Source organism: Ylistrum balloti, unplaced genomic scaffold (assembly GCF_031769215.1).
Source record: "Ylistrum balloti isolate Yb309-2 unplaced genomic scaffold, AGI_CSIRO_Ybal_v1 Utg371074, whole genome shotgun sequence".
NCBI classification, from domain to species: domain Eukaryota; kingdom Metazoa; phylum Mollusca; class Bivalvia; order Pectinida; family Pectinidae; genus Ylistrum; species Ylistrum balloti.
In genome coordinates, this window is record NW_026782593.1 from 178,465 (window position 1) to 203,173 (window position 24,709).

At 32.5% G+C, this 24,709-nt stretch overlaps 1 protein-coding gene across 2 annotated transcripts; it reads right to left on the reverse strand.

Moving 5' to 3' along the window:
- Positions 1–1,216: 1,216 nt before the first annotated feature.
- On the reverse strand, positions 1,217–23,764 carry LOC132560530 (uncharacterized). Of its 2 annotated transcripts, none has more exons than XM_060225199.1 (11): positions 23,735–23,764; positions 13,034–13,181; positions 11,840–11,950; positions 11,236–11,314; positions 9,956–10,070; positions 9,025–9,209; positions 7,893–8,048; positions 7,043–7,204; positions 6,254–6,412; positions 3,769–3,936; positions 1,217–1,718 (listed from the first exon to the last, which is right to left on the reverse strand). In XM_060225199.1, the coding sequence occupies exons 2-11, from the start codon at positions 13,120–13,122 to the stop codon at positions 1,506–1,508; spliced, it is 1,437 nt and encodes a 478-aa protein (XP_060081182.1). In that variant the 5' UTR covers positions 13,123–13,181; positions 23,735–23,764; the 3' UTR covers positions 1,217–1,505. The 2 variants fall into 2 exon arrangements, with proteins under 2 accessions (XP_060081182.1, XP_060081181.1); XM_060225198.1 differs by lacking the exon at positions 23,735–23,764 and adding an exon at positions 23,111–23,267.
- Positions 23,765–24,709: the final 945 nt, after the last annotated feature.

Sequence of the window (24,709 nt, forward strand, 5' to 3'; positions counted from 1 at the left end):
TATTTAACTCTCTTTTCAAGGAAATCAGAAAAAATCAGATTTGGTATTGCAAGGTGTATGAAAAATCCAAATAACTCTTCATCTTTTCTTTTTCTCTCTTATCGCTTCATCTTTTTTTTTCACATATTGAGTGCATTGTATTTCGTGAAAAATAAAATGTATCTTTCTTCAATCTTAAATAATCAATTAAAGAAATTTATGCAATATATCTACCTTAATGGTAACTTAATGAAACAGAATTAGATAAAAAAAAATCAATTATGAAATAGCACTGTGTTGAAAAGGATGTTTTATAGTTCCTCTCGACTTCCCACTACTGAAATCATTACTGGTAAGTTTGACTGGGCAAAGAAGGAGTGAACATTAGACATCAAGAAGGTTCTATTACAAAATGTCTAGAAATTATATCACAATTTACAAAAAAGTTAGAAAATGTAAAAACGTATTGCTTTTGAAACACCACAATTCTTTACAAAATCTTCTTAAATTGCAAATCAAATTGTTTTTATTGGTGAAAAATGAAATGATGAAATAATGTGAAAGCTTAATTTTCCTTCACAAGGATGTTCGGACTTTATTTATGAGAGTAAAATTATTCACCCACGCCATGAGATTCATCCTTCCATTGTCTATCTCCAAGTACACGTACTACAGAATCAACACAAATATGTTACATCATTGGTCAAGGCTCAAAACAGTGCATGATAATTTTTCTTCATGTTAGGTCTGTCTGACGTCAACTGATGCACATTATATGTCTTTTCTTTATCAGGGGAAATTTATCGTTTTTAATGTGGCCTTTGTTTTTCTTTGATTTCATGCAGAATTAAAATCTAATCAAATTTTACATCTCCAATTATTAGATAAAATAGTAAATTTAATTATTCCTTAATCTCAAACCAACATAGCATATGTCAAATGTAAATTCTTAAAACCGGTCTTACCTGAACGTGACTGACTGTTCATGTTAAACTGGATATCAGGTTATGCAGATCAACACTGAGCTACATTGTGGGAATGTGGTATTCATTATCTTTAACAGATAAGATAATGTTCTGTAATATTAATTTCTTTTTCACTTACTTTTTCAATCAGACTATAGGATTTTTCCATTTTACTTTCTAAATACAATTTTGGCTTATATACAGAATTAAAATCTATCGGATTTAAATGGGAACTTCTAAACAAACTAGTGTTTTATAAAGTCTATGTTAAAATAAAAAAACAAAATGAAAACAAAATTTCTAGATCTAAAACAGATCAAACCTAATAAAGGTTAACTAATATACAATAAGTAAAGCAGGGTCATTTTGTGGAAGATAATTAAGAATTATCAACATTCCCACAGATTTTAGGTAACAAGGGCAAGTAATATTGACTGGATTCTGCTTGGGCTGTCAATAGTAAAAACAATCACCAGGTCAGCCCCTTTTCACAATTGTTGCAAAATCGCTATGTCCACTATGTTAGGAATGTCCCTGCTGGTGAGCAGAATTGTCTCTCCGTTAGTATTGTAACACCTGAGAGGATGATGTTCCTGTTGTAGACATAGTGTGAGACAAATTCCGCATACTCTCTGCCAGCTTCTCAAACTCCTCCCATTTTTGACTCTGAACAGTAGACTCCAGCTTTTTCAGATGGTTGAGTTCATTTACCTTGGTGTCCAATGTGTGCATCTGGGACTTGAGGATGTTGATCTCACGGTCCTTCATCTCCAACTGTTTATGAAAGAATATATGTCAGGTAGGGTACATGTATTGACATAATGTTTTAAACAACAGGTCTTCTCTACAGCATGCCTTGGTATTAAGCTAATAATCACTTTTATAAAATGGTCACAATTCATTCCAAACGCATTCTTACACAGCTAGCAGTCTGAGTGACGCTTGTTAGATGTTGATATCTGATGGCTAGTTCAAAAACTTGAAAAATGTAGTTTTCAATTGCTGTTTGTATTGGTGATAATTATCTCAAAATATACCTCAATCAGACTGATTACTCTCATTCTGAGTATACAATGACATTTTGAAAGCAAGGACGATTTAAAGAATGTCAAAGTGAAAATGCTTTCTGAAATATTTCTCCAAAAAAGGTATCATTTTGTGATCAAAACATTTTCAACTTGTTTTTATTTTGTAAAACATTGATAAAATTCTCCACAATCTCATCTTCTAAACATTCTTGGAGCTCTCTACCAGAAAAACTAGAAAATGTCTTAGACATCCAACTGTGATGAGAGAAAGTGTAACAGGGACATTCTTGGAGCTCTCTACCAGAAAAACTAGAAAATGTCTTAGACATCCAACTGTGATGAGAGAAAGTGTAACAGGGACATGGGTTACACTACATGCACGCACCCCTCCCCAATAAAATGGCTGAGCATAGGAAAAAAAATCCTACATTCTTGATGTTACTAAGTAGCTAGCTGTATATTGATGAATTTCTGTCAATTAAAATCAAAGGCCAATTAAAACTTGGATGACTTTATTTCAGTCACACTGCACGCATACCAAATAATATGTATGGAGTATAGTCGCTTGAGGTTTTATCAGTAAAATCAGAAAACATTCTATAACCCAACCTTCATTAAACAAAAAAAAAAGTGAGAAAGAAAAACGAGCTAGGGGCATTTTTATCACAAGTCAGTTAAAACTAAACGAGCTAGGGGCATATTTATCACAAGTCAGTTAAAACTAAACGAGCTAGGGGCATATTTATCACAAGTCAGTTAAAACTAAACAAGCTAGGGGCATATTTATCACAAGTCAGTTAAAACTAAACAAGCTAGGGACATATTTATCACAAGTCAGTTAAAACTAAACAAGCTAGGGGCATATTTATCACAAGTCAGTTAAAACTAAACAAGCTAGGGGCATATTTATAACAAGTCAGTTAAAACTAAACGAGCTAGGGGCATATTTATCACAAGTCAGTTAAAACTAAACGAGCTAGGGGCATATTTATCACAAGTCAGTTAAAACTAAACGAGCTAGGGGCATATTTATCACAAGTCAGTTAAAACTAAACGAGCTAGGGGCATATTTATCACAAGTCAGTTAAAACTAAACAAGCTAGGGACATATTTATCACAAGTCAGTTAAAACTAAACGAGCTAGAGGCATATTTATCACAAGTCAGTTAAATCTAAACGAGCTAGGGGAATATTTATCACAAGTCAATTAAAACAAAACGAGCTAGGGACATATTTATCACAAGTCAGTTAAAACTAAAAGAGTTAGGGGCACATTTATCACAAGTCAATTAAAACTAAACGAGCTAGGGACATATTTATCATGAGTTAGTTAAAACTAAAAGAGTTAGGGGCACATTTATCACAAGTCAATTAAAACTAAACGAGCTAGGGACATATTTATCACAAGTCATTTAAAACTAAAAGAGTTAGGGGCATATTTATCACAAGTCAAGTAAAACAAAACGAGCTAGGGGCATATTTATCACAAGTCATTTAAAACTTAACGAGCTAGGGGCATATTTATCACAAGTCAGTTAAAACTAAACGAGCTAGGGACATATTTATCACAAGTCAGTTAAAACTAAACGAGCTAGGGGCATATTTATCACAAGTCAGTTAAAACTAAACGAGCTAGGGGCATTTTTATCACAAGTCAATTAAAACTAAAGTTGGCCACATATTTATCCAAAATCCCATTGATGCATTACAGCTCATTTGATATTAGACTTCTGTCAACTAAAAAAATATTTAATTTGATACATTATTCTTCGGCTATAGGGAAAATATCTGTCTACCTTGCGTTGGAGATCAGAAACATGATCTACAAGAAGAGTCTTGTCCTTGCGTAGCTGAGCGTTTTCCTGTTCAATCCCGACCTGGTAGTTCTCAAGTTCTGTAATCCTACTACGAGATGTATTCACACTGAGGTCAAGTGAGGTAGCCACAGCTTCCTGCTTCACCATCTGGAAAATAACACCATGTTAAGATTATGTACCTTAAAACTGTGATTCAAGAAGAGTTAGCTCCCCTAGGACTCTTTTCAGATTTCAAATACGTCAATAATAAATTCTTCTTCCAAATTAAGAGAAGCAAAAATAAACAGAACAGAAATGTATGATTGCAACTGTCATGGAGGTGTGAATTGGTTCAAAACACCAGCAGTTGGTAACAGAAATGATTCTGTGTGATACAATGATTTATGTGTAAAATATGATGATTAGGAACATGCATGTGGGTGATAGGTTTGCAAGAAGTTCTTTTGAAAAGAAGATTTGGTGAGTTAGCAAGCTTCTTTTAAGAACAATAGAAAAAAATTTGGGAGCTTTGCTTATGTACCAGAAGGTACTTATTTTTTGTATTGAATGAAGAAAGAAATATTTCACTTTCTTATAAAGTAACAGCGTTGGTCAAGAGAATATGCAAATTTTGAAAAATTTAGGATTTTAAATTAAATGTCATTTTTGCCAAAATAGCCTGAAGACAAATTGGAACAGCAAAGTATTCAAACTTTAGAGTAAGTATTTTAAATACTGAAATTATTCAGTACATAAAACAAACTGTTAGAACTTTTTTTAGTGACATCATTTCCTGGTATATTTTTTTAGATATTGATGATAAATAATTTTACTAAAATTGAAACTTGAACCAAAAGTGTAATTGTGTTAAAATTTCTGCTACAGTCATATTTAGCCAGAAAGGTCATTACAGGTTTGTGGAATTTCAGCATTATGTTGTATGTTTATGCGAAGTATTTCAAATATTTATAAAAAAAACTTCATGTTCATTTAACAATGTTGGTTGGAAAAAAAGTTACAATTAAATATTTGAAAAATGAGATGAAAATTCAGAGCCATGCATGGATTAATATAGCATGTTAATGTCAAAGTTTCAGTTGTTTTTTCTGTATGAAATTAACAGCGAACTTTGTGTGAATCACATCAACTTTATTTCCATCATTGTTATGAAGCTTTATTAGTGTCTACAGAATGAAATTTGAATGCAATGATTTAAGCCTCATTCTTGTTGCATGCAGTAAAACTTTCACACTTTTTAAGAGCACATTATGGAAAACAAACTTTCCACTGTGAATTCACCAGCATCCATTTTAGTTTCTCTTTCAGTATCTAACTGAGAATTGTATCTCTTTCTGTGTATTTTGCACCATGTGGAAAAATGGACATGAATTAATTGAAATGAATCGGTATCTTCTGCTTCAACCATATATACATATCTACAGGTCTATATTTTTTCTCAAGAGTTTTTTTTTCGTAGGTGCTCATGGCAGAGTGAATAGGTGAATTCAACATCAAAGAGGACAGGACAGTTTCAACCGATCAAATAACACGACTTGGTAAAAACACATCAACTCTCCATTAAGTTGTGCTTATAATACAAATATAAAAACATCTTTTCAGGTCACAACAATATTATTCTCTTGGAAAAAACCATTAAGACATTGAAGCTTAAAACTCAGAATGATATTTTAAAATTGACAATGCATCAATATTTTTCATGATCACATGAGGTAAGCAGAAATAAGAGAGATAGCCTGTGGCCTTAACCTGTAGAGAGATCCCTGGTATCTGTTAGTCTGACAAGGCTTCTCTGTCATGTGGAAGTAGGCAGTTATGCTTTCTTGGTAAAATTTTTCTTCTATATCTCAAATCTAACAAGTACCATATTTTTTTTTTATTTTTTTTTTAAATTATTACTTGAATTAGTAATCATGTAAATTAACAAACTTTCTCTAAACTGGATTTAAACAAAATTTTATACTCACAATCCCCTCTTCATCAATTTCATTTAATTGATCCATCTTTAATCAAAATTCCAAAATATTCATAATATCCTAAGTGAATCTAATTATGTAAACTATTTGTAATTAAAATGCATGAACCATAACTGTCCATTGGTTTGATTTTCTATAATAGATTTCGTCCTGATGGTTGTCTATGGTCAGGTTTATTTCTGAGTATGATTTTCTGTGGTAAAATTTAAGCTGGATGACTTTCTGTAGTCAAATTCCTCTCTTGAGTTTCTTAAGTTATAGATTAATCTGAACACTTTCAATACTGTATAATTTAACTTAAAGATAGACACTATAATATACCTGGAAAATTCAAATGTTTTGAAGACAACTGTCTACAAGAGACAATAAAACCAAACATTCCATCATGCCTGCATGGTTTGTAACTTTATAATTGTAATGATGTTGATAAAACCTGTAGATTTTTATAAGCCTGGTCAAGGTGGACTTAAGACTTGCTCAATTTAATTTACCTTTTCAGAGTACAATTTGTTCCTTTCCTGTTCTTTACGCAGCAGCTCGTGTGTGTGCTGTAACTCAAAACGGGTCTCCTTCTCTTTGTCACGGAGCTGTACAAGCTCGGAAACATGGCTACTGTTACGACTTTCCTGGTTATCCCGGATCTCTTTCTCCTAAAGATATTGAAATTTTCTGAATGTGTGAGAGAATATCTTACAGATAAAAAAAGAATACTGATGAGTTAAAACAATCATGCATCATTTAATGAATAGGTAGGTTGATTTTTGGGATCCAATGTTATGAAAAAGAGGTTAACATGTAAATATATCAAAGTATTGGTGAGAAATTTTTAAAAAATCCAAAGTTTGGAGTTACTTCCCTTTAATCATACACATAAAACAACAGAAGACATTGTTGATGAACTAAATGATTGAACACTTAATAATTTTGAATTTATGTAACACAACAAAAAAGTAATCAATAGAAATTGCTCTGCAAATTTACAAAAAGTTCTGTGGCTAAATCTCTCAAACAGCTGTAGAAAATTGTTGCAATATATTGCAACACTAAGAATCATATTACAACATTTTGTCATTGAACAAATACTGAGATATATTGACTATAGCAATATTACTGCCCTAATGGATTTATGAAGTATATCTCAAATGAAAATTATTTTGTGTTCACCTAGAAATTGCAGATTGGAATTTTCCTTATTCAATTTAAGTCTAAATAATCAAACATCATGCAAAAGGATAAAATATTACTGCAACAACTGAGCTTTTACAGTGGACTTGACCTACCCTGATGAGCTGACTCTCAACATCCTGCAACTTTTGACTGAGGAGAGCATTTTCTCGCACCAAGTTGGTACTATCTTCAGACATCTTTGTTTTCAAGTAGCGGTCGTGGTCTGCATTCATCTCGGTCTCTTTCAACTTTTGTCGTAATATTCTGATTTCTTCCTGAATATAGAAAATACTATCATAATGCTTCTATTTCATACTTATTTATACTTTTTAGTAAACAAACTCATGCACTTAAATAAATCAATTGACAGAATATTTGATTGGTTAGGAAAACCATAGCAATATCATTAAATCATAAAATGGCATGTCAACGTTGATAGCATCATTTCAACTGAAAATTTTACAGAAATATTATGGCTGAGGCATGTTATCATCAGATCCAACAAGTGTATTAAAGAAGCTTGAAAATTGGCCTTGATGATTCAAAGAACTTCCAATTCGATGTTAAGCATCATGTAGGGGTCATCAAGTACCAATACAATGATTTTTTACGATACCATAGCCTGGGGACAGAATCAAGTTTTCTTCACTTGCTCAAAATAATGTCATGCTAGTGCCAATATTAGGAAGAAATATAATTCATGAAATATAATTCAAGAAGGATGGAAGAGAAAATTATCCAAATTTTGTCACGCTTGAGTTGATGATCATACAATGGGTGCAATCCTGTATTCTTCCTGCAGGAAATCATATAGATGGACTTGACCAGTTCTTTCATAATGTGATTACTTTTGATTTCTATGCTAAATTCAGAGTATACAGGTCTTGTGAACAGCACTTCATGGAACACTGCATGTGTCCTTGACCTTTGAATGTATTTGGTTTTGTTGACCTTTGAACTTACTCTGAGATCATTAGTGATCTTATCCTGTATCTGTACTGTGTTGTTGTAGTATTTTTCCTCGATCTCTCGTAGCTGAGTTTCTGTACTCAACAATTCGGAGCGTTTCTCATCCAAGGCAATCTGAGTCATCTTGTGCTGCTCTGTTCTCTGGTCTAACTGAAATGTTCAAAACATTGTTTTGATACAGGATAACAACAGTTACTGGTCAAAGATTCATATTTGATCTGACATAAACAGACTTATACTGAATTATGTGTCTCACAGTCCAAACTTGACATTACACAATGGCTCCCAAAATACATGAAAATCAGAAAATCTTATTGAATATGTAAACTATCTTGTATAAAATGTAGAGAACCAATAAGAAATTAGGAGCAGATCTGAAGCACTGAAAGAGCTATCACAAATTCTTACATTCCAGAAAAAAATTATTATTTGACACCCAAAAATAAGATTTTAGTATCCTAAATCTGCATTTTTATCATCAATATAATGCAAAGTAAGACAATAACTTCTGCATGACCATGTGACAAAAGCTTTTTTGGACTCACATTTCTGAGATAGTGAAGTCAAGAAACTAAAGTTTTTTTCAGCTAATTTTGCAATAATCTACGAAGGTCATTACTTGTGTTTCCTCATAGTGACCTTACAGAAGAGTATACAAGGCAATGTCATTTTCATGGCTTTGGGCAAACAATAAAAACAAAATGTAACATAAAAATCATGGATTAAAGAATTACATATAATGTAATATGAACAAAATTTTTTACCCTCAAAAGGAGTCTGGATTATTCAGTATAACCATGAAAGAAAGTACCCATGAACATTTTACACAATAAACAAGGCAATCCAGTGAATTAAAGTCCCTACCAACATACCAAGGTGAACCCATATGCCAAGTATTAAGTTCCAGTGACAAGTAGTGTAGGAGACAGATCCCAGGCAAACTTTTTTTATGTAGGTCAAAGGTTAAAATATAGGTCACAGTTACCTATTTCTGATATGCTACAAACCGTCCCATATCTCAAGTTCCTGTGGTTAGAATGTAGAATATAGGATCAAGAAAAGATAGTTGAAAGCTGGAGAGAAGGACAGACAGACACAATGCAAAACAATATGTAGTTGTATCTACCTGAGTTTTGAGTGTTGAAATTTTGAGCTCTGCATTTCTTATAGCTGTAGCACTCATATCAAGTTCACGTCGAGCATCATTAACTTGACCATCTTTGTTTGTCAAGTCATGCTCCAATACATCCCGTGTCTTTTTCAAAGCAATGATCTCATCCATCAGTTGTCTTTTGTCGCGCTGTCGACACACTGTCAAAACATGTGCAATTGTAAAATTAATTTAGGTTACATGCCACATTAGATTATATCTGTGTTTTTTTTCATAGTTATCTTAAGTGAGTTCAAATGTTTTGTGTGTTGAGTTAGGCAGTGACTGACCAAATGCTTCAAATTAAACAGGGTCTTTGAGTAACACGAGTTCAAGATAACGAGATTCAACTGTAGAGCATGTCGTATCAATGGATCACTTGTATCATCCTTATGTAAAAGTGTACTTAATCATTTATGATTTCTGTTAATGTAACTTAGAAGCTAATAATGATGATATCAATACATGGCATTTCTTTGTGTATCATTTTGTATCAATTTGTAAAGTTTCAACATAACAACAACATAATTTTAGATATTTTCTTCTTGACAAGATACACTACCTTATCGCTTATTGTGATATTAACATGTACCCACAATTTTGTATTTTCCTAAATTCAAATTCTTTTTTATATATATTTATATGCTGTAAAACTGATTCACTCATTAATACTTCATCATAAACTTAACATATACTTATCTACCTGCTGGTTTGGCAATTTGAAAGCAACTTGGTTGACAATAAGGTGATTTGGAAATAACTTGGTTCAACAGCAACATAAATGGAGATGAAACAGCAAAATGAATTATTTGGTATCAGTTATCTCCCTTTAGTTACAGCTAATCTTAAAGCCAAACTCCTATCCTAGAAATTCTTATAAATATATATGTAAATGTAAAACATGTACCTTCTTCGTCCCTTAGTCGTTCCTCCAATTTCTCCTTCTCACAGATAGACTGAGCGATTGATGAATCTTTACTTTTACACTCAAGCTGAGCATTGTCTACCTCTGTCTGCATTGTCTGAAACACCACAGAGTTGGGAAATAATATCCGTGTAAAGATATAAGATATATACATCAGTTCTGTGATTACTTTTGAAAATGTGGCTAATTGGGTGAGAGATGATCAGCTAGTAATCTGATGTAAGAGTTGTGTTATATTTTAAAAACACTCCTTCTTAATAGAATAAAGAATTTCAGCAAATTCAGGCTGTTCAGCACTTCTTGACAAAAAATTAGGGCTAAATTTAAGGCTAAAATTAAACAATTTTAGGGCAAATTTAGGGCTAAAATTAGAAATTTTGTAATCAGAATAGGGAGTATGAAAGCATTAAACTGACTTACCTTTGCAAATTTGACAAAATAGAAACTAATATACAATGCCTTAATTGCAGGAAAGGTGTCTTCCAGGGTTTCAGTGCCCCAGCTGCTGTTGGCTGTGACCTTAAGAATCATACCTCTGTCACTCAGTCACAACCAATAACAATCTGGGTACATAGATCCACTGGTCAACTGCCTTTCATTGGCTACCCTGAATTAGAACTACAGACTACATTAAAATACATTTTAAGCATGAATTTAATGAAAACATTTTCAGTAACTTGTAAGAAATATAAAAAAAATTAGGAACAGAAGTGGAAAAATTAGGGCTTTTTTAGGAATTCCCTTTGAATTTTTCATTTTTTTAGGAATTTTAGGGACGCTGGACAGCCTGCAAATTAAAATCAATAGGGCATCAATGATAAGATATGCTGGATGGACACACACCATGGTAAAATCACCAGTCCTTTGGACCAGGTCAGCTAAAAATTACAGAATCAGAGGGAATTATCAGTCATAGCAAAGTTGAGAGTTCAGACCTTGCTATGGATTATGTGTATATTACTTTTCTAATTAAGTGTACAATACAGCCTTTGACCTCTTTGATATAGACTTGGAACAAACCGAACTGGAAGACAGCATTGGAAACAGAGACATTACAATGACAACACCCAAATACTGGTAATTATTACTGAATACAGCCAATATAAAGAGATCAGATCAAGTATTTGTACAGCTAAATAAGGAAACTACATACAAGCATACTTATCAATGGAATGTAAAAAAATGAACTAAAACCAATATGTAAATTGACATAATAGGGATACATAGTTGAAGAAGGTTTATACATCAATATAAATACTTACTCTTAACTTAACCAGCATCCTCTCTGCTTCAGCTGTCATCTGTGGGTGCATCTCTGTCGCCTTACGTGCCTGCTCCCGAGTAAACAGAGGTCAAGGTCAAACATTGAACACACAATATGCTTTTATACAACAAATGATGAGACCATCAGTTTGACTCCTACTCCTAAACTCATTTACAATAACAGTATTTTTTTCACATGAGGATATTTTGACAGGTCATTTTGTCACTTAAAACTATATTTTCAGGAATACACATGTAAGAGGCTTTCTTTTAAAATCACCTGCTCTTTCATTGGTAGGTAATATAACAGAAATATGGGGTAGGGAGTTTCCCTACAAAAAGGGTGTGAAATTTAAAAAGGCATCATATGTCGTCATTGGGAAAACAATGGCGGCTTCAAATATCCTCATCAAGTGGTGGAGAATATTGAGTGCCAGTTGATAAAGCATTACCCTTAGCATCTCTGATAAGTACTGGAAGTACAAAACAGCTGCTATATCTAATTCTAAATTTATATTGAAAATTGTTATTCAGTTGTTTGTCCTCTGTAAAATTCTTCCATATGAATTGTGTCCTGGGATTTCTTGAGCAAAAAAAGGATATAGATAGTTTGACTCGAGCTCCAGGAAATATATTTGTTGTTGTAAATTTTTTATGTACTCTGCTTCGATGTTTCCAAGGTCATGTGACCCTGACCCAGACTTGTTCAGTTTTCTGTACAAATAAAAAATGTGTTGTAATTACCGATGTGAAAATAAAAGCCTCGATATTCTAGGCCATTATTATAACACAATCAACAGAATTATTCTTAAGTCTGAAACTGGTGTGAAGGTTGACTCCCCAAAACAGAATTTTCAGGTCAAGTTTGGTTTATATATATTCTGATATATCCAATTAATTTGTACATGTAAAACAGAATTGATCCTCATACAACACATACTATAATGTCAGTGTTTCAGGAAACAAACCTAATCTGAGAGATATCCCACTTTTACAATGCTAAAAATTTATAAGTTGAAAACATTCATTCTGGAAAAGAAAATCGGGGAGAATTTAGTTAAAATCTCTATTTTGTAATTGAAGATTTATGTAAAATCAGAAATCAATTTGAGAATTACTGAAGAAAATATTAAGATCCTGCGAAATCTCATATAGTTTTTATCTAAATTTGTCTCCAGGTTCCTTTCAATCAATTTAGATTTTTTCAAGTTGCTTGCTAGATTTCATCAATTTAAGCCCTTGGCACCACTGACAAATCTTAAAAGACAAAAGTGCTGTATTCATCATAGGGCTCTGAGGAATCTAGCTCTAAATTGTATTGAAATTCACAACTTTCTTGTCTGTACAATTTTAATCAATCTTAGCAAGAGTGTATACACAGAAATAGTAATAACAACCAGAACATCATAGAAAAATGATATCTACATTACACGTCGACAGGATCTCACATGGCTTTCCATATATGTGAGATCTATGAATATATATAACAACAAATGCAAGATTCTGTTTATAACACAGGATAGATATATTTGCAAATATTTTTGAAACTGACATCTTATTACACTGCTACAAAATCCAAACTGGCAGAATTCTTTCTATTTCTCTCTGTCTATCTCCCACTCCAACTTTTCTCTCTCCTTCTCAATCAAAACAATGGAAATCTTCAGCCAATTATATTTCTACTATGTCATATTAAAAGTGTGTACTAACAAAAGTCCGGAGTATTATTACACTGACAACAATGTAGCTGTGTGATAAATATCAGTAATGACATTCAAACCTTATATAAATACATACCCACTGCTAGCAGTTCCATTAAATGTGGCTGCTAGATTACCGGTCGACTTTCGTAATCCAGCACTGGAGCTAGACTTTGATTTCTTCATCTTTGTGATGGAATGTTTCGGTATACCTGCACTGGATGGGACGTCAGTCAAATAGACCCCTGATACACAGAAATGATATATGTAGTAACAAGATTATTATTCTGTATTCAAATATGAATTGATAACAAAATCGCAAAACATTATATGTACTTATTTTGAGCTTTTAAAATTTTGAATGAACTACAAGCAAAATTAAATATATATGTAACATTTCTGCAAATGATCACATTTCATTTTCAAATCTTTCATAATTGTTTTTACCAAACGATTTTTCAAAAGTTGAAATCATTAGGAAATTACCCAGAAACATGAAATGAAAAAGTCTTACATATACTGTCAAATTCAGCGAAGGGCCTAGACATTCAGAGATAGGAAAGCCCTATGGATTGCATGTTTTTCAAATTTTTGTATCATAAATTTTTCTTGCTTGAAAATTATTGACATTTTGATGTTATTTTACAAGTGTGCAATTTCAGATTTTCTTTTTCCATAAGTTCTTGCATAAATCAGAACCAAAGCTAAAATGCGTCCTGAAACTTCCAAATTTGAACCTGCGGCCATATTGACCATTTCAGATTGTTGTCTGCACCATATCTGGTGATACTTGATGCATTCAAGAATTGCAATTACATTGAAAATATAGTCACCACGGATACTATTTGATTTAGGTATTTCATATTTTGATTTTTGAACTTTTGAAGCCAAAGATTCTACCAAAACTATGATGAAAATTTCTCATTGAAATTATTTTTACTTAACAGACAGGAAGTAACTTCAAGCAAAATCAATTGACAAATTCTCTATAACAGAACTACTGATATACCACAGGTTTATGCTTAAAATAAATAAATCCTTTTGATCAGAGGAAATTACTTATACCAGTTTGTTTAACAAAATCTATGCTGTAATTTTGAAGTTTATCTCCATATCTCACATCCTTAAATTGACCACAGAAAGTTACATTCTCAAGCCATTCTTGACCAGTTGCTGTAATAAAGAACAAAGAGGAGATACCATTTAAATGGCTCTAAAGCTCACTGAGCTTGTGTACAATCAACCTAAGGGAGGTCAGTTGACTGAAAAGGGGTTTATACCAAGGTTTTCATATAGAGGAAAACAGTAGTAAGGGACCAATTTTATTGGGTGAGGTATGGAATGTTAGTTTTCAATTGATGTACTGTCGAGATTATGTGAATAAAAGACATACCCGTGCATGCTTTCTAAAATACAGTTAGTGAATTAGCAATGGTCAGTTTAGATAAGCCTACTACACAGTTCTACACATGCTTGATTACAAGTTTATCTACAGCCTTAATACATTACCTGTTAATTTAGAGTCCATTAGAGCTCATCACCCCAGGCTTCAAAATCCCTAATATGTAGATTATCTGTCTCTATACATAATTGTGACATTACTTATACTTAATCTTAATATAAAGGTATGATATTACCTGTTGATCACCTGTCTCAATACACAGGTATGACATTACCTGTTGATTACCTGTCTCAATACACAGGTGTGACATTACCTGTTCATTACCTGTCTCAATACACAGGTGTGACATTAACTGTTAATTACCTGTCTCAATACACAGGTGTGACATTAACTGTTAATTACCTGTCTCAATACACAGGTACGACATTACCTGTTGATTACCTGTCTCTATACACAGGTATGACATTACATGTCCATTACCTATCTCCATACACAGGTGTGAGATTAACTGTTAATTACCTGTCTCAATACACAGGTGTGACATTAACTGTTAATTACCTGTCTCAATACACAGGTGTGACATTACCTGTTAATTACCTGTCTCAATACACAGGTGTGACATTACCTGTTAATTACCTGTCTCAATACACAGGTGTGACATTACCTGTTAATTAACTGACTCTTTATGATATGATAGTTAAACTGTTAGTTAACCTATTTCTATAAAATGTGTGAATAATTTAGATATTTAAAATAATTCATTAATTGGTATCAGATTGCAAATATTTTAGTAACAATAATGATATAATAAATCAATTGTGTAGTCTGATTTAAATCAGTATAAAGTCCAATTTTACTAAAATGTGTGAAGTAATTTTACTAAAATCAGGATGCAAATATTTTAGTAATAATAATAATATGTTAAATCAATTGTGTAGTCTGATTTAAGTCAGTATAAAGTCCAATTTTACTAAAATCAGGATGAAGTCCAATTTTACTAAAATCAGGATGAAGTCCTAAAATCAGGATGAAGTCCAATTTTACTAAAATCAGGATGAAGTCCAATTTTACTAAAATCAGGATGAAGTCCAATTTTACTAAAATCAGGATGAAGTCCAATTTTACTAAAATCAGGATGAAGTCCAATTTTACTAAAATCAGTATGAAGTCCAATTTTACTAAAATCAGGATGAAGTCCAATTTTACTAAAATCAGTATGAAGTCCAATTTTACTAAAATCAGGATGAAGTCCAATTTTACTAAAATCAGGATGAAGTCCAATTTTACTAAAATCAGTATGAAGTCCAATTTTACTAAAATCAGTATGAAGTCCAATTTTACTAAAATCAGTATGAAGTCCAATTTTACTAAAATCAGGATGAAGTCCAATTTTACTAAAATCAGGATGAAGTCCAATTTTACTAAAATCAGGATGAAGTCCAATTTTACTAAAATCAGTATGAAGTCCAATTTTACTAAAATCAGTATGAAGTCCAATTTTACTAAAATCAGGATGAAGTCCAATTTTACTAAAATCAGGATGAAGTCCAATTTTACTAAAATCAGGATGAAGTCCAATTTTACTAAAATCAGTATGAAGTCCAATTTTACTAAAATCAGTATGAAGTCCAATTTTACTAAAATCAGGATGAAGTCCAATTTTACTAAAATCAGGATGAAGTCCAATTTTACTAAAATCAGGATGAAGTCCAATTTTACTAAAATCAGGATGAAGTCCAATTTTACTAAAACCAGTATGAAGTCCAATTTTACTAAAACCAGTATGAAGTCCAATTTTACTAAAACCAGTATGAAGTCCAATTTTACTAAAACCAGGATGAAGTCCAATTTTACTAAAACCAGGATGAAGTCCAATTTTACTAAAATCAGGATGAAGTCCAATTTTACTAAAATCAGTATGAAGTCCAATTTTACTAAAATCAGTATGAAGTCCAATTTTACTAAAATCAGTATGAAGTCCAATTTTACTAAAATCAGGATGAAGTCCAATTTTACTAAGTATCTGTCAATTGGAGTATCAAAGTAAATTTAGTATCTGATTTCAATCTGTTTGAAATAATTCAAAGCTTAATAATATCAACATAAAATTAATCATGAATAAACACACATAAAACATACAACAGCATGACATAGTTTTAATGAAAAGATTGGAAAAGGTTTCAAAATCAAAGGAAAGTCAGGCATTGTCAGATGGCATGCTGATTATACCATCTATTTCTGTATAAAAGGCTTCACAAACGGCACTTTGAATATCAACACAGACCATCACAAATAACAGTTAATTTATTAACGTAAAGAACACAACAATAACAACAACACAAAATATGTAAACATTTCACTGCTGCTATCATTTATAACACTTCCAAGTTACTATCAATAAAATAAGCCCACAGACCCCCCTTACTCTAAAATAAATATAATGTTTTATTTCGAATCACAATAGAAAGGGCTGGATATAAATAAAACAAATTTTGGGTACTCCTGAAATTTTGTCAACACATAAGTGTTCTGATCCAATACAAAGCGTACAAATGTTTATTTTTGATAATGAAAATACACTGATGTATTACTGTACCCATTCATGACAATAATCTGGTCAAAAGTTGCTATAATTATACAACATGCTTTAGATATCTAACTCTAGCTATACAATGTATGTTTGTTTATACACCATCATAACATAACCCTTTCATTATAACAACTGATATGTTTTTAAATGATGAATGTATTCTGCAATATGCCCATGCATTGTAATAAACTTGCTTAAATATCAAAGGGTGATAGACAGAATTGAGAAAAAAGTTTGACTATGTACCAATCTGTATGAAAAATGAAAAAATATATTTGTTGCAATTACTTTGATGCTACACCATAAAATGACTGGCCTTCACAGATGAGTGTTATTTCATTGTCCTGTAATAAGCCCACCTCTGGCCTTTACAGACAAGTGTTATTTCATTGTCCTGTAATAAGCCCACCTCTGGCCTTGACAGACAAGTGTTATTTCATTGTCCTGTAATAAGCCCACCTCTGGCCTTTACAGACAAGTGTTATTTCATTGTCCAGTAATAAGCCCACCTCTGGCCTTGACAGACAAGTGTTATTTCATTGTCCTGTAATAAGCCCACCTCTAGCCTTTACAGACAAGTGTTATTTCATTGTCCTGTAATAAGCCCACCTCTGGCCTTGACAGACAAGTGTTATTTCATTGTCCTGTAATAAGCCCACCTCTGGTCTTGACAGACAAGTGTTATTTCATTGTCCTGTAATAAGCCCACCTCTGGTCTTGACAGACAAGTGTTATTTCATTGTCCTGTAATAAGCCCATCTCTGGCCTTTACAGACAAGTGTTATTTCATTGTCCAGTAATAAGCCCACCTCTGGCCTTTACAGACAAGTGTTATTTCATTGTCCTGTAATAAGCCCATCTCTGGCCTTTTCTGACAAATGCTATTTCATTGTCCAGTAATAATCCCACCTCTGGCCTTTACAAACAAGTGTTATTTATTTATCCTGTAATAAGCCCATCCCTTGACTTAAATATCCTGTGGTGGACCTCTTCCTTCAGGATGAACATAAGCTACCACTAGATCTACACAATGATAATAGTCCTACATTGTTATAAATATGGTAGAGACTTATGTCATGATTACACATGTTTATGTTCTACATAGCATTACATGACAAATGGATGACATTTTAGTGAGTAGGTATAGAGATATATCATCACCTTCTACTGATTGGTTCTTATCTGAACAGGAAATCTATATACCTATATCCTCATCTTTACATTACAACTGTGAAAAAAAAATTTGAATGCACCAGAAGAAGTCTTTAATCTGAGTTGAATCACTACATGATCAAAGGCATCCTTGCTACTCCACAGGTTAGATCACTTTCACTCTCTGTACCCCTGGAACCATCCTCAATACTCCAGTGGTTACAATCAATTTCACTCTCTGTACCACTGGAACCATCCTTGATACTCCAGTGGTTAAAATCACTTTCACTCTCTGTACCCCTGGAACCATCCTCGATACTCCATAGGTTACAATCACTTTCACTCTCTGTACCACTGGGGCCATCCTCGATAGTCCAGGGGTTACAATCACTTTCACTCTCTGTACCCCTGGAACCATCCTAAATACTCCAGTGGTTACAATCACTTTCTCTCTCTACACCCCTGGATTCACCCTCTATACTCCAGGGGTTAGATCACTTTCACTCTCTGTACCCCTGGAACCATCCTCAATACTCCAGTGGTTACAATCACTTTCACTCTCTGTACCCCTGGAACCATCCTCAATACTCCAGTGGTTACAATCACTTTCTCTCTCTACATCCCTGGAATCATCCTCGATACTCCAGGGGTTAGATCACTTTCACTCTCTACACCCCTGGAACCATCCTTGATATTCCATGGGTTTTGGTCACTTTCAGTCTCTGCACCCTTGGATTTTTCTCCTGGATCCAATCAAATGACTTTTCTTGTGCCTTCAATTTTAACGGCACATGATCAAGTAGTACAGAGAGCAAAAGTGATTGAAACCCCTGGGGAATCGAGAATACCTAAAAGACAATCTTACTCTATATAGAAAGATTGTTTCTACATATATGAAAACAATTGATGAGAAATAATTCACTCTCTGTGCATGGGAAATCAATTTTCAAACATGGAATAAAAGATTAAATGATTTTATCTGAACATTTGAAAAGGGTTATGTTACAACTTTAAGTGTATCTAGCAAATTCAATCTACGTGCAATTGGTGTGCGACTCTCACATGTGGTACAATTTTTTAGTACAACCTTGAAGTGAAAGCTTGTGGACAGAGCTTATCTACCATCGCTTTACAATCAATAGATGATTTTTATAACTTGTATGTTACCTTTGTTTGAAGCAGATTCGTTTTCATCTGAAATAATTTGTTGACAATTGTATACCAAGTTAAATACAATTTCATACTGCTAAACATACAAATACAAATAAATTTGAAAAAAAAATGAGATATGAAATGACATGCACTAACTGTTTTTGCTATATATGGGTTATCTCCCCTTATAAAAAGATTGGAAGAAGTTCACAGCCCGACAAAGGTAGGCAAATTAATTACGCCTGCATAAATATGCTAAACCATCCCCCATTAAAAAATTGTGTGCACTGATGTTTAATTTCATTATTTCATAGAAATAAAAACAAAATTTACATTTTACCTTCCTCAGAGACAAATATTTCAAAGGTGACATAAATGTTGGGGTATATTTAATAATTTCATTAATTTCCAACAAAGATACCAGTGAAGATTCCATAATGCTTACATTTACATTGACTTGAGAAGAGAATATATGCATGTGAGTCACATTTTATCTTGATATTAACTGATCTACCCTTTAACTGAACTTTACGTACTGTCTTTGGGTCTGTTCTGTACAAATAGAAAGACACAAAATTTAATATTCTTGGGAAGTTTTATCTGACTCCTAAAAAATTAAATAATACCTTGAACTCAAAAGGCTTTTGCATTCAGTATTAAAATCCATCAGTGACATGATATACTTTGTAACAGTATTACCGAAATTCTAACCATAAACCAAATCACTGCCTTTTGTTAAGTCTAATATATACACTATATCAAACTGCCATAAGTTTAAAGACCAACAAAGTGACTTCATAATGAACAGAGGACATTTTTTCAAAATTACCAAATGTTGATGAATCATGAAATAGGGAATCACACTGATTAAGTCTTAACCTGACAAAGTTAAATATTACAAAGGTGATTATTCAATATATACTCACAAAGCGTTTTGGTTTATCACTGACCAATGCTAGTTGAGAGTTATTCGATCACTTGTCGGCTAATCTTCAATACTCCTAAGTTATTTACACTGGCTAACATGTGTAAACCGGAATGTTGCCAAATTTACCATAAAATCTGGTCCTACACTTACCTCTTAAAAACTTTATAGTCTCGTCCAATTTATGAATATTTAATGGGCACCAAACCTAATTTAAATACAAATACATGCTGACAGAATTCTATATCTATTCTTAAGTGGATGTTTGCAAGACTGTCAATCACAATAGTCAAAAGGTGTTGAATGAAATTAGTGATCCGAGGAGAATCTTCTATAAACTTGATCTGTGATTAACAGATAGACTCCTGCTAAACAGGATGAAGTCTTTGTACCCGAAAACATATATTTCTTTAAAGATACAAGTTTAAGATAAGAACTTACAGATCTTCTTTTAGCAAAAATATTTTGTCATGCTTAAAAAAGTTGTGATAAACTTACTTCTTTTATTTTTTAAAAGAAATAACAAAGTTTTGAGTCACAACAGTCAATTACTTTCAATTTTGAAGTGAAAATACTCTAAAATAGAATATACTACACAAATGTTTTATCAAAAACATGCTTTTAAAATCTGGCTGGATTTCATTTCAAAGCTGAACATGCTTTATACAAACACAATGGAATTTTTGAAATCTGAGTGACCCACAACACACGTAGCATTTTAGACATGTTTGGTTTAGAAAATAAAGATTTTGAATTCTTCACATATATTGCATGCAAAAAAATATCTAATTTAAGCTTTTTTGTCTCTTCCATGTTCAAGATTGAATTTATTATCAAATTGACCATTCAACTGTTTCAATGCATTTTAGGGGGGGATCATCAGGCACTGATTTATGAAGAAACGACTCCGTAGTTGGGTTCAATGAGTAATTAAATATTGCCGTGCAGAGATAAATATATAACAAATACCATTTGTGTAATTTTGATATAATGGACCCTTTAATTAGTATTGCCACGCGTACAATTGTCTATAGTTCTATATAGTCACAGATCCATGAATATTCTATATCAAATTCTATTGTTAGATTATAAGGATCATCTTTGAGACATTTATGAATGATTTTTTTTCGCGCGAATTCACATCCTTTGTAACCTTACTTTAATATACAACAATTGCCCTTATATATCTTTTATTTACTGTATTTGCACTGAAAATTACAAATAACTTAATTACTTTCATAATATATATAGTCAGGTAAATAAAGAAGCACACCATATACTTTTTGTTTAAAGTAAATAATTTCTTCAAATATATTTTTTCAAAAAAGTTCAAGAAAAAAACCTAAAAAGTTCCTAAATGTCATGCAGTTTATGAAGAGGATTTTGTGACAAAAAAATCAGCAAATATTATTTATTTATTTACTCTGTTTATTTATCTATTCATTTATTTATTTATGTTTTGTAGAATATGGCTGTATTAGGATATACATCATAACAAAACGCATAAAGCAAGTAGATGAAGGAAAGATAACATTTTACTTGCATGTTTTTTGGTTCAAATCATAATACTGTTATCCGAGTACTCAGCAAAAATGAAAAAAAAAAAACATGTAAAAGTCTTAAGAAATGTCTGGTAATTTTCCATTAGAAAGGCCATCTTATCATAAATTCTCAAAATACAATAAAATGATTTATTGCATTCAAAACATTTTCATCAAAAAGCACTAATGAACTTTTCAATAGATGATGGAATTTAAATAATGTATTACTGTCTTTGATGCAAATATGGTTAAACAGTTTTCCAATTTTCTTTATATATCACATTTTCTATACACTCTAAATATAAGAAGCACATTGTATACACATAATCAATTTCTGTATTAGCTATCTGGCCTGTCTCAATCATAAATATTGTATGCCAGGACATTTGCTACTGTTGTGATTTTATCAATAAATGTCTGATGATTCTGTCTCTCAGGAATGGAAGGGGTTTGTTATAAGCTAAAATTTGTCTGTCTTTACAGGGAAACATTTATCACATTTTTTTTCTTAGTTTACACCTTGAATAGTTGAATACTGGGGTATACTTATATAGCAGATAATTAACTCTATAGTCTGCAGACTTGTGCAATTCATGAACTTATTTCATAAAATGAAAATCACACATTATCTCATCTACATCTAGAAAAGACATCTTTGCAACAGATCTTTGGCTTGCTACAGTGATCTATCTTAACTATATCATAGTTTATAGGACTTTTGTCCGTTATTTTTGGAAAGGGCAATTTTGACTTTTTTTTTTCATATGAGGGAGAAAGGATTCATGAAAACTTAATTTGTGAAAATTTTAATATCTTTATTCCTAAACTTGTATCTGATTCAGTGCTGCATGTGGTTTGAAAAAATGCCTTTCTTATGTTTATATTCTTACAAAAAACATATACATCAATTTTCAAATTGACCGAACAGCTGAAGTCACACTAGATTAACTGCTCTCACTTTCCCATGTTGGTAAATTAGCTTTAAAGTCTATCTAATCGTGGCACTTTTCATGGACATTTAAACACCTTTTGATAGTTCACAAAATCTGACCTTGATCTTCAACAAGAGAAAGCCACTGATGTACATGTATACACGCTAAGATTACATTTTCAGACTGGATTTTTTTTTAAGACGATTCTAGTCACTGAAAGTTTATATAACTAATTTTAATTTATTGTTAAAATCATGCATTCTTGTGAATATGTTTTACTAATGAGAAAACATGCTTCTACATGAATTCTTTAAAAATGAAATAATATCTATTATAAATGTTACAATGAAATATAAAGCACTATCATGATCTTGTGAAACAAAGAAAAGGTAATATTATGGGCACCATGCTTACATCTATTACTAATTTTATAAAACATCATTCATGAATATAGATAATTATTTCCAACTTTGTACGCACCTCTGGCACTTAAGAGTCTAGTTGGAGATGGACTCCGAGATCTCAGGCCATTCATTCTAGTTGGTGATGGACTTCGTGAACGAAGTGTTCTCGACCACTCGAGAACGTCTGGTGGTTGAACACCTATTGGCATGGTTATCCTTCCAGGGTCTGCCATATTTTCAGTAACTTACGACGATTTCAGTATTTCGGTAGATTTGCCTTAGACTTAAGTGTACTTCACAAACAACTGTCGCCAAACAGGATCTTTATAGTTGTCTTGCTAAGCTCTAAAATACTTTAAAATAAAGTTGATACACACGATAAGCACAGCCAACCAACTCATATATATCTTGTCGTTTGTGAAGCCTTTCAGTGAATCAATCACCGTTATTTGATAACGGACTGATACTTATATTAACAAAGTATTGACATACATAGAGGTATTGCTGAACACAAAATAGGCGGAGCTACAAATAGACCCGCTCTGACGAGGGTGGAAATGTTCACAAGAAGTCAAGATTAGTTCTACTGGGGACGAGGGAAATAGACGTTTGAACATATCAGTTATATAAGTACAGTGGGGAAATGCAGATGAAGTTATATTAGAGGTGACATTTATTATGCAAAAAATATTCAACTTACCACCCTGCAGTTTCTCCGAAGACCTTAGTCCATCTACTTTTCCAAATGTTGATGTTATCCGGGACATGATTTTCACAAAACAAGTCAGGATCTGTTTTTCTTCAGTCGGATATCCTTGGACGTTTACTATACTTTAGCCCATGACTTCCGAATGTTGTTGTCCATTAGCAACGGGTTTTATAAAATTGGTGTTAGAGCGAAACGAAACTGTTGGACTTCATAGCATGGACTTAAACATAACTAATTCCATGTTCATGGAAACAAATCAGATAATTTCTCTCGACTAAATTTAGAGAGCACTATTGGGTACATTACCTATATATCGGAAATAACTGCACAGTGAAAATATTAAAGCGCGTGGTTAAAAATAGCCAGGTCTCTCCAAACGACAACTCTGGGAACCAAGTTCAAAGATTTTATTTGACGCTCAGCAGGGGTTCGAATGATTTTCTAAGTATGTTTTTTTACCTAAAATCTATAACAAATCATTCCAACTGAGAAACTCTTAACAAAGCCAGAAATATTTCCCTTCATTACTTTAAAGGTAATGCAGTGCTGTTGTTCGGAATAGCTTTAACAGTAGACCGAAAAATCCTGTCTTTAATATCAATGATGTTTTTTCATTGACTATCAACAAAGATGTAGATATCAATAATAGCAAAAGAATATGAATACTGACATTTATTTATCATTTTTGTAAGAATTTGGAAAGAATGTTTCAACCATTTGATAAATTATCGAAAGTGGAGTATTCAAGCGCGGGTCCAGGATTCTGGGAAAGAGGAGGGCACAATTATATTTAATTTCTTAAAATTTATTTTATTTTGTTGTCTATTGTTTTGTTTTTCGTTTTCTGTTTTTTTTTTTTTTTTTCGTTTTTTTCTACCCGATTCTACCCTTTACCGTTTTTTTTCAAAGAAGTGAAATCACATGTATCGTGGAGAGTGATAAATATGTAGCCAATCGTGAGTGCGG

Coding starts and splice junctions, on each gene's coding strand:
- LOC132560530 (XM_060225198.1), bottom strand. CDS start 23,267: ATGGCAGACCCTGGAAGGATAACCATGCCAATAGGTGTTCAACCACCA. Junction 9,210..9,955: donor ACGACTAAGGGACGAAGAAG/GTACATGTTTTA, acceptor ATGTTTTGACAG/TGTGTCGACAGCGCGACAAA. Junction 6,413..7,042: donor TTGAGAGTCAGCTCATCAGG/GTAGGTCAAGTC, acceptor CAATATCTTTAG/GAGAAAGAGATCCGGGATAA.